This window comes from Sinohyriopsis cumingii, chromosome 15, assembly GCF_028554795.1.
Source record: "Sinohyriopsis cumingii isolate HCF-2022 chromosome 15, ASM2855479v2, whole genome shotgun sequence".
NCBI classification, from domain to species: domain Eukaryota; kingdom Metazoa; phylum Mollusca; class Bivalvia; order Unionida; family Unionidae; genus Sinohyriopsis; species Sinohyriopsis cumingii.
In genome coordinates this window covers 35,165,361-35,176,386 of record NC_142975.1, presented here as the reverse complement: position 1 = coordinate 35,176,386, position 11,026 = coordinate 35,165,361, and the positions used below count along the sequence as shown (strand labels likewise).

Sequence of the window (11,026 nt, the reverse complement as noted above, 5' to 3'; positions counted from 1 at the left end):
GCTGACCTGTCTTGAGGGTAATCGAGGTAAAGGCGCTAGTTAAGTGAATACGGTGGTAATTGTGTATCCGTAGGAATTACTGGTAATTGTTCACGTACAAATCCACGTTGAGGATCAGTTAAATTTAATCTATATTGCGGGCCTACCCGTGGACGTAACTACGCTAGCAATGTTATGTGTCGTAATACTCCAAATAGGATCAGTCGCTCTTTTTTACCACCTTCAAGTTTACCTGGTTCGTATAAATATCTTACAGTAACATTACCTAATATTGCCTGCGTCTAAAAATCACGTCGTTGTATTGGTATATGCGCGCTTGTAATTGCATCAACATGTTTTATAGCAGTTGCAGGAGTAATTTCATTATTTAATGCAGCTATTACACTTGGTAATCTTGTAACGTATTCGCGAGATCTTGTATTATAAACCATTTCCTTTGCATATTGTCCAAATAACCGCTCAGCAACTGTTCGATTAAATCGTTCAACAATTGCCTGATCACGATGAATTGCGGAATGTCCACGTCGTATTTTGACATTATGTCGCTTCATTAAAGATGCTACTGCTCCAAGAAACTCTTTACCAGGGTCAACCTGTAATAGCTGCGGCCATGTAAACCACCACGTTGATAAATTCTTTCAAACGCAGAAGCAACCTCGGTTATTTTATTTTTTTTTAAAGTTGATAACCGCTCTGCTTCTTTATATATACTTGAAACGTCTATGAGTGTCAATGCGTATTTGTATATACGTACATATTTACCAATTTTAACAGTATCAATAAACAAAATATCCGCTTGATGAACTTCATTAGGAACACTGACATCAAAATAGGCGTATTTAATTTGTTTAGGTGGTGGAAGATAAATTTGCCATATTGATTGTCGTGCTAACCATGCTGCGGCAACAGAACGTGTGACATTTGCTGCATCATCAAGTTTACTAATTGCTTGTTTACCTTTCCAATATCCATAATCGATTACATCATAATAATCTGTTGATTAATTACCAGCCCCAAGCAATAATTTACTTTATTAACCAACCAGCGAGTGATTTTCTAATAGATTTTTTAAAAATATGTAATTTAATAAATGAATTAACCTAACATCTGCGAGATGTCTTTGTTCTAGATCTAGAGACTTATAAACTATATCATGAATATGACATGCTTGGTCAATTGCGTTTATCGGATATTCACAAGATTTTGGTCGATTTTGTTTGTCAAGTAGATTATCAAGTCTAGTTCCAGAACCACAATAAGTATATCCAGGAAGATGTTTTCTCCTGGGTATTTAGCCCATGGAGTTCCTGTTAATTTTCCTAACGAAGTTGCTATCTCACCACCTATTTTCCTTTTTTGTTGTTGTTATAGTGGCGTACGCACAATTGTGCATGTATAACTTTTTCTGACTGCACCACAGCCTGCTAGTTGTTCCTGGGAAACGGAATGGTGCCACCTCCCCAGGCTTTTATCGGTTCAAGGAACCCGGATAGTTTGGCCTCAATCTGTGGGTCCATAAAGGTCCCTTACAGTTGAATGGTTGGTTGTCATTAGTGGGAAGAGAGCTCGGGAACGGTCCTGGTTGCTTTACATCGCTGGTTTCTTGTTGTTCTATGCTTTTCATAGAGGTTGTTAGTAGAAATCATGTATGAAGAGAGATTTTCAAGGTTAGTATGGTATTACTAGTCGACGTGTTTAGGGTGTGCTTCCTACGTTATGTTATTTATAAGGATTTTTATATTGCCTCTTTAAGTTATTTATTTATTTATGTTTTTAGAGACTGAATGTTATTTATACTTTATTTAGCAAGAGACCGGATTCCAAGCCGATTACACGGTTTCGTTAAGGACATCTAGAACCGGAGTCCTAGCTGATTACTCGGTTCGTTAAGGACATATAGGACATCCGATTTTGCAGTTTCCTTAGTTTTTGATAGGTGCTTCGTAAGTGAATTATTTATTAATATTGTTATAAAATTGGATATGTTATCGGTTTTTATGTGGGGGCTTCTAAATTTATTTAGCTAGTTACTGGGTCTTTTGGTTTTGTAGGGATAGTAATAATATTTTGTTCCTAAGTCCTGCTGAGTTTATGAATTTATTTATAGTTTTATATGCTGATTGCTTATTTGTATTACAGTCCATAAGAAATTCTGAGTATGTGTGTGGTGATCCAATCTCTTTTTGGTGTTTGATAAATATTTTCCTAGTGGGTTGATATTTTTGGCATATATTGAATACGTGGTGTAGATCTTCGGTGATGTGGCATTTAAAGAGTTAAAGTAGTTAATGGTTGCTAGTTTGGGTCCTATAAACCTTCCAAAACTGCTTGCTAGTTTAGTTTTTCCAGTTATTATCCTGTTTATGGTTTACTGTTCTAAATAGGTACCCTTAGGTAGCTGTATGTTCCTATCTACGTTGTTTTGGGTTTCATGTTGCTTTTTACCTTTTGTGGAGGAGTTCCAAAAATCTTGCCATTTTTGGTCTATATATGTTGTGCGAAGCTTAGTGCTTCTGTAGAGCTATAGTTAAGCTTCACTGAGTTTTGATCTCCTAGTTTGGTTTGTGCAACTTTGTTTTGCTGTTTCGTTGCCAGAGATTCCAATGTGCGACGTTATCCACATGAGCTGGACTAATTGATGTGATGTGGTGATATCGTCGATTAATTGGCATGCTCTGTCGAGGAATTGTTCCCTAGAGTGTATATTGCAATTTTGGATCGATTTGATAACGCTTAGGGAATCGCTTATAATGACTGCTTTAGGGATTTCGTTTGTCTTTGATCCATTGTAGTGATTCAAGTATAGCCCAGAATTCAGTTGTGTAAAAGGAGCAATAGTCAGGTAATCTGGATCCCGTTTGTATATTGAATTCAGGGATGACTATTGCTGCTGCTGTTCTTGGTGGGTTGTTTGTTTATGATCCATCAGTATATATTTTAACATCGTCCGGGTATTTTTGATTGATTTCGTTTACCAGTACATGTTTTAGTAAGTTTTGTTGTCCTTCTTTATTGTCTAATTTGGTAGCTTCAATGTTAATCCTTGGTGGTTTTTGTAACCATGGTGATTTGTTCTGGTCTGTATTGTTGTTACCTGGTTTTTTTAGTATATATATTTTCTCTTAGTTCAAGGATTACTTTTTTCACTTAGTGTGGTGGGTATGATTTTGGGTTTGAAGACAACTTTACACTTGGTTATAGCTATTTTGGTGGGATGGTTGTCTGGGTGGGTATCTAATCGAATGGAGTATCGGAGGAGCAGTTCTTGCCTACGTAATTTTAGGGGTAGTTCTCTTGTTAGTGTTTGTAGTTATTCTAATGATGTTGAGGGGAGTGTTCCTGTGCATAATAGTGAGGCTTTTCTCTGGATAGTGTCATGTTTTTGTAGTACAGCTTGCTTAGCCGAGTTATATGCTTGGCAACCGTAATCCAGTTTCGATCGAATTAGCGTTTTATATATCGTGAGGAGGGTTTCCTGGTTGGATCCCCAGTCAGTCCCTGTGATGTTCATGAGTAAATTGAGATCTTTGTTACAATTTTGGGTGAGTTGTTCAATGTGCTGTTTCCATGTGAGGTGGTTGTCAAAGAACATTCCTCTGAAATTTTACTACTGTTACTTATTTGATTAATTGATTTTGCATATAGAAATTTGGAGAGACTATGTTGTTTTTTCGTTTGGGGGTGAATATGATTGCCACAGTTTTTTCATGAGATATTTTGAAACCCCATTTGTCCGCCCATCTCCCTATTTTGGATTGGCAGAATTTCCATTCCTCCATATGCCACTATCTTCTGCAAATTGTGACAAGTTTATTTTTGTGGAGGCTGTATTGAGAACAAGGTCGTTTACCATTAGGTTAAATAGTAGGTGACTTATTATACTGCCTTGCGGTGTTCCATTTTCAAGTGAATATTCTTCCGAATGGGTGTTGCCTATTCTTGTGGGAAGTTTCCGGCCTGTGAGGAAATCGCCAATCCAGTTGAACAAGCGTTCAGTTATTCCAAATTGGTTTAATTTGGGGATAAGTTCATTAGTCCATACTAGCTCGAATGCTTTTTCTAGGTCTAGAAAAACCGCTATGAGGTTGCGATCGGTTTTCCTATATGCGTTAAAAGCGAGTTTGATGTATGTTTCCATTCTGAGAAGTTGGTCAGTGGTGGACCGTTTGTTTCGAAAGCCACATTGAATTATGGAGAGTAGGTTATTGGTTTCTAGGTGGTGTTTTAACCTATTTGCGATTATTGTCTCCATTATTTTGCAAATATTGTTTGTAAGGGAGATTGGTTGGTACGAATTTATGTTGTTAGGATTTTTACCTAGCTTGGGGATTGGTATTACTATGGCCTGTTTCCATTTGGTGGGTCGTTGGCCTTTATCCCAATACCTATTAAAGAGTTTGATTATGGCTATTGTTATATTGATAGGTAGTTTTTTTATATAGATACAGTAACCTAACTGATCCTTACCAGGGGATGTTTCGTTTTTGGATCGTAGGGCTATCTCCCATTCATGTACTGTGATGTCGCTATTTAGGTGAGATTCTTTTGTTCCTTGGTCTTGAAACATTTGAGGTTGGGTTTGCTCCATTAGTTTTTGGTGTTCTTGAAAGTTTCTGGTGTGGTTATTGTTCCTACTCGTGTTCGAAAAATGCTTCGCTAGGGGGTCTGCCTTATCTTTATTTGTTATCGCATTTTTAAGTCTTGGGGCTGAGGTAGTTTCTTTCCCTTTCATGGCTTTTATCTTGTCCCATATTTGTGTCGAGTTTTATTTTAGACTCAGTTTAGAGCAAAAGGTTTGCCATAGATTAATTTTAGCAGTTTGTTTTAATGCTTTATCTTTATCTTGATATTGCGCGAAGTAGATGGAATTTTTGGTGCGTTTATATTTATTTAAGGCCCATTTTTTGTCTTTATGTGATATAGTGCACTCTTTAGTCCACCATGGTACGGGTTTTTTGTTTTTGATATTAGTTGTCTTTGTGATGCATCGGTTAGCTGCCTCTATAATTGTGTATGTTATGTTATCATAATACATGTCAATATTTGGGCTTTCTAAGTTATCTGGATTTACTCTAGCTAGTAATAATTGGAATTGGTTCCAGTATGCCTGTTGGTACCTCCATTTAGGTAGGGTTTCGTTTGGAATGTGTTGACTGTTTGTTTGGATATTGATTGTGATAGGGAAATGGTAACTTCCTAACGTATATTCTTGATCCACCCACCAATTTGTGATTTGAGCCAATTTTGGGGTAGTGATGGTTAGGTCTATGGCTGAGAGAGTGCCATCCTCAGGGTTTAATCTAGTGTTCGACCCGTCATGTAAGATGACCAAATTGCTCTCAGTTAGCCATTTTTCAACCATTTTCCTCTTTGATCTTTCTTTTTACCTCCCCATAATTCACTGTGTGCGTTGAAGTCTCCACAGATAATTAGACTGTTGTTGTTATTAGTGATTGCTCTTAGTGAGATAAGGTTGGTAGGGCAGAAGGTAAACCACCCCACCCACCCCCGGGTTGTATGTATTTAGTATTTGAATGTTTATGGTTCCTATATTTATCATTACTGACATTATTTGGATGGTATTATTGATGTTTAAGTTAAGGGGTACTTCTATTATTTCATAGTAGATTTGTGTATCTATCAAAACAAAATGCTAGTCCACCCCCATTCTGCCCCTTGGGTCTGTGTTTAAAGATTCCCTGGGTATAGCCTTGTAGTTTGGGTAGACGTTTGTGTTCTTGTATTATGAGAGTTTCCTGTAGGCAGATTACGTCTGATTTTACGGCCGTATTATTCAGTTTGTTTTGTAGTTCCATTGCCAGATGGTGATTTAATTATTTTTTGTACTATCCATTTTTGACGTTGTCTTTATCTGTTAGTTTTGTGGTCCAATCAGCTAGTATGGTGAAAATGGTTTTGAGGTTTCTCATTATGCTATTGCGATATTGTATTAGGGTTCCTGTTGTTAGGTTCATTACTTCCTGTATTAATTCTGTGTTGGGGTATTTGTTAGGTTTGGGGATGTTTGGGGTGACAGTTTTGTTTGTATCTGGAGTGTTATCAGGGTTGTCTTGGTTTGTTACAATGTGGGTTGTAGTTTTTGGTTCTTTTGTTTCTTGATTCGATGGTATGTTTTGTGGTGCAATGTTTTCCCTTCTGATTCTGTGTGGAGAGTTTTGGTGCTCATTGATTGTTTCAGAGGTAGATTTTGGCGTGTTGGGATTGTTTTTACAGATAATGTTTTTTGGCAGAATGGTAGGTGAGGTGTTTTTCGTTCATTAAGTCCACTATTTGTTTCTCTTTTATTGCAAATCTGCGTTCTGCCGATCTAAGATAATGGTTTTGTTTACAGTTAGCACATTTTTGTTTAGTTGTGTGGCATTCTGCTTTGTGTGGACCTCCGCAATACTTACATCTTGGTTTGAAGCTACGTCTGAGGGCATAGTGTCCCCAGTGCAGGTATTTGGTGCAAAATCTTGGCCTATGTATGTAGTTTTCCAGCTTATGGTACACTCCTGACTGTCCTAGTTTTATTATTGAGGGTATTGGCTCGGTAGCCTCTATAACTGCTTTGTTTGTTTCTTGTCCCTTGTGATTTTTAAGACGATATACTTTGGTGATCTGTGTTCCGTTTGCTGTGAGTTTATAAAGGAGGAGTTCATTGCTTATGTCCTTGTTGTATCCGTTTATTGCTATTACTTTTTTCTAAAGATAGTGGTTTTAGTGGGTTCAGCCAGATTAGTTGTGGTTTCACTGTGTTTGGAGTTCGACGTGACTCCTGTTTTCCTTTGAGTGATATGGTGTCTCTTTACTCTGATCTTTATTGGGCCTATAGATTCAATTTGGATGAATTTCTGCCTGTTGAACTGTGCTGCATTGGACAATCAGGTAGTTTTGCCATGGTCTTATCAGTTTGAATTGTCCAGTGTGAATTTTGGCCAGTGCTGTCATAATACTATTGGTACTTAGACTAGTTTATGTTGCACCTGCTGCTTATGTATATGATGTGTTCGATGGAATGATAATTGTGAATTTTGTTTTGGGGGTTCTGTTTTTGTTTTTTTTTTCCTGTTTTGAGTTAACCTTACTTGTGGGGGTGGGGGTTGTTTTCGGATTTTAGCGGGCCCTTGCCTTTACCTAGTTATGTGTTTTGGGGTTTTGGGGTTGTTTGGAGTCTTTGTGCTGCCTTATTAGTGATGCTGCTGAGTAGTTTGGTAGTGTTTAATTCATTGGATTTGTTCCCATAGATTGGTGGTTCCATTGGTGTCATTATCCCCGATGGTGCAGGAGTTTTGCTTGAGTGTATGGTTTCTTTCCTAATGTTTTGACTTATTGTTTGTTGCTTCATTTCCTGTTGTTGGTTTGTTTGTTTGTTTGCATGTTTCTAGGATTGGCTTATTCATTTTTAGTGAATTTTGGGGTGCTGGTTATGGTTATGTGGTCTAATTGTGGGGAGTTTAACGTAAGTAGGTTACTATCAAACATTTGTTAGGTTTGGAATAGTGGTGTCTATATCTTCATTTGTGTGTGGTTTTTCCGCTTCATTGAAGAGGATTGACGATAGTATTGGCATTGTATTTATATTGTTCCCTGGAATGTAGTTTTGTATTTCTAGTAGTTTCTGTTGGTGGGGTGGGGTGTTGGTTATGTCTGCTGGTTTGTGGTTTGTTTGGTCTGTGTTTGTGACCAGAATTTGGGTCCCAGTATGATGTTGGTTTAATTGGAGTTTGCTGTGGTTGGTACGACTTGTGTTAATCTTGCTTGTTTTACATGCTTTATTGGTGCTATTTAGAGTTGTGATACATCCATTATTTTACTGATGTGTTGATAGGGTTGTTTGGTGGCTTGTGTGTTTGGGTGTTTGGATTGAATAGAGCCATTTGTTTGGACCTAGTCTGCATTTTTCTACTTAAATTGCGTCTAGCATTGAATGCTGACTTATCTTTTGTTTTTGTCCTAACGCCCAGTCTGCTCCTCCGCTCCAAGTCTCTCCTTTGTTTTCTGTTACGTGTTTCTATCGTTCCCTTCTTTGAGAGTTCCTTTGTTCTGTGCACTTCCTTTGTTCACGGCTTGGCGGTTTGCTAATAGTTTCCTCTTCTTAGTATTATTTCTTTGCTCTCGTTTCCTGTTCCTCTCTTCTATGTTAATTGGTGATGGTGGTGGCCGCACTCAGCAGAACTTTTAAAATTATACACCAAGCCGGTTTTACACAGTAAACAAATTAAACAAATTGAGAGATAATTTTCAAACGTTATCTCTGTTTTCAATTGTACTAACTGAGTTAATAGGATAAATTTATATTTTTTATGCCACATCGCGTACTTTGGTCTGTTAGTGCATATCTTTTATTTTTTTGTCATGATTGTTGTTACATTATCTGTATTAGTATGCGCGCGACATTTTACACAGTATAGATCCATATTATTTATTAATTATATTTGTATAACATGGATGTCATTGAGTTTTCAGCGTCACGAAAACAAAAACATACTAAACATCATCCAGCGTTACCAAATTCAATCAGAATGATAATAATAGGTCCGTCTGGATGTGATAAAACACAATTATTGCTTAATTTGATAATGAGATGGCTTAAATGGGATAAGTTATATTTAGTAGCACCATCCGTAGATGATCAGCGATGCTACAAAGTACTTAAAGATTTTAATACTATTTCACGAAATAGCGCCAAACAGCTGGATATTGATAATGATGATACTATTGAGTGTATAACCGGTATTGATGAAGCACCATTCGCTAATGATCTTGATGGATTTATTAATAATCTAGTGGTGTACGATGATGTAATATTAGGCAAACAATCAAATCCACAAAATTATTTTCTCGAGGAAGACATAAGAACACCGATTTTATTGATGTTACTCAAAGATATACACAAATTCCGGAGGTGATCAGAGACAATTTTAATATTCTAGCTGTATTTAACGGTGTCGACACATACACGTTAAGAAATATTCATCAAACTTGGTGCTCCAGAGACATGGACATAATCAAATTTAAAAACTTCTGTTCACATGCGCAAGCTACACCACAAGGGTTTATCACTATAAATCGTAATGATAGATCACGATATCGTATAGGTACTGATAAAAATATTTGGATAATTACAGCAGCAGGGAGGTCCTTGACCTAAAATTGGGTCCATACGTATGCATATAGGCAGTGTTTTGCCTAATGAGCCAGTGTTTGACGTTATTTACGAGTTTTTAATCGTTACTACCCGAACTTTTTTATTCCAGTATCCTAGGACTCATGAAAAACTAGTCTGTAGGCCCTCCCTGCTGCTTAAGGAAATGTACATAATTATTTGGAGACCGTCGAAGACTCAGTACTACTACATCACATCTGATGTCTACTAAATCACATCTGATGTCTGGAGAAAAAAGTTGCCCGCGCAAACATGACAACCGCTTTAGTAAAGAAATTCCCCCTTTGGTTTGAAAAGTGAACAAGACGACAGTATTAGAAACCCCAATGCGACGATCAGGTTACGAAGTATAAACTGACGAACAGAATGACTAAACTGAGCGCGTTTAATTGTTTTAATATATTCTTAATGCCTTTACTTTTTTTTAAATCGAGTGTGTTTGTGCAGGGGAGCGGATAGGTTTACGTGAATCCTATATTAATACCCCCATTTGTCTTTATTTGTGTCTCACTTGCCAAACAACACAAGGAGTTACAGCATACCAATTTTTTTTAATAATCTGTGTTCAACTTTCTTTTAAACTGCTCAACGAAATTTTTATTTACTTAATGAATTACTTGTACTATTTTAAATTCCCGTCCGAGGACAGATAATCAACCTAGTACTATAAGATTCGCTGTTATTAACCACGCTCAAATATTGTCAGATACGTGTTTTACCAGGCAAGTGTCAGAGTGTCATCCCTATTTGTTTAATGCCGACATAATTGAATCCTACAGCATACTGTGGCCCTGCGAAACAAACAAACATCATAGCACTTCAGTTCTTCAAGAATTTACTTGTTATCGGGTTGTATCACAGGCGATCCATATTTGCGAGACCTACCTGTACTTTTCGGGGTTCACAATGTAGTACATTTTAAAGAAATGGTTGGTACAAGCCGATAGCGAGTCGCCACTTACTCAACAGGATCTCTGCACCGTCTCAACTCAACCTTTTGTTAATAAGGTGTTAAATGGTGCACATATTTTTTATCGGCTCAGTTATCTCCCAGTGAACAGAGAAATAATTTCTTTATATTCGTGTTTTCGTCATTGTTCGTGTCTGTGTAGAAATAATATGAACTCAGCCATGAAGAAGGGGTGAGTATTTCAATTTGGGATAACATTATTTTTGTGTCTGCTAATGTATGATTTAGAAGTTATCAAGGCTACACTGCCTGCTAAATATGACTGCCATACCAGTGTATGTACTTACATGTAAATTTTGTCTATAGTGGAGAGTTCATCTGTTATTGTCCTTTTTAAAGGTTTAATCAGAATCCATTTGTTTTAGGAAATATTCGAAATTTGCACAGTTAAATTGCTATCTGGCATACTGTATATACTTACCTATAGGTTGAGCCCAAATACAAACTGCACAGACCTTGTATAATAATACTGTATTGGCAAGGAAGTTTGGAAAATTTCTGCCACTTGCTCAAAGAGTTTTCTTCTTAGTTGTCCATATTTTGTGTAGCAGTGTGTACTCTTTCTCTACATAAGACATGGTTCAGTGGCCATTTCCGACTTAATGTATTAACAAGTATGACTCTGTACCATGGTCAGTGTGTTATGCAAACATGTCACATGCACTCTTGATCTATTTCTTCCAAGTTTAGCTGACAGATGTGTCAAACATCTGGTGATGGTTAGACCGAGGAGAATTCAACCCCTAGGATTGTCCATCTTTGTCTGACAGATTAGTCCATCACCTCCACCAAAAATGTGTTGATACTGATGGATGATTTGTAGGTAAAATTTCACCAGTTCATTACAGTGTGCAAATCTGATGTATATAAATCTGTCCTGAGCACAT

The 11,026-nt window shown here is 37.2% G+C and overlaps 1 protein-coding gene across 2 annotated transcripts in view; it reads left to right on the top strand.

Moving 5' to 3' along the window:
- The first annotated feature begins 9,911 nt into the window (after window positions 1-9,911).
- The window catches only part of LOC149781590 (nuclear receptor ROR-alpha-like), a 32,438-nt gene continuing 31,323 nt past the window's right edge, over window positions 9,912-11,026 (top strand). The window contains exon 1 of one of the 2 annotated variants that reach the window (XM_089935643.1): window positions 9,912-10,311. In XM_089935643.1, the coding sequence (XP_089791769.1) occupies window positions 10,289-10,311 (23 nt within the window). In that variant the 5' untranslated portion in view covers window positions 9,912-10,288. The remainder of the gene's footprint in view (window positions 10,312-11,026) is intronic. The other variant, XM_089935642.1, reaches the window with a different exon arrangement.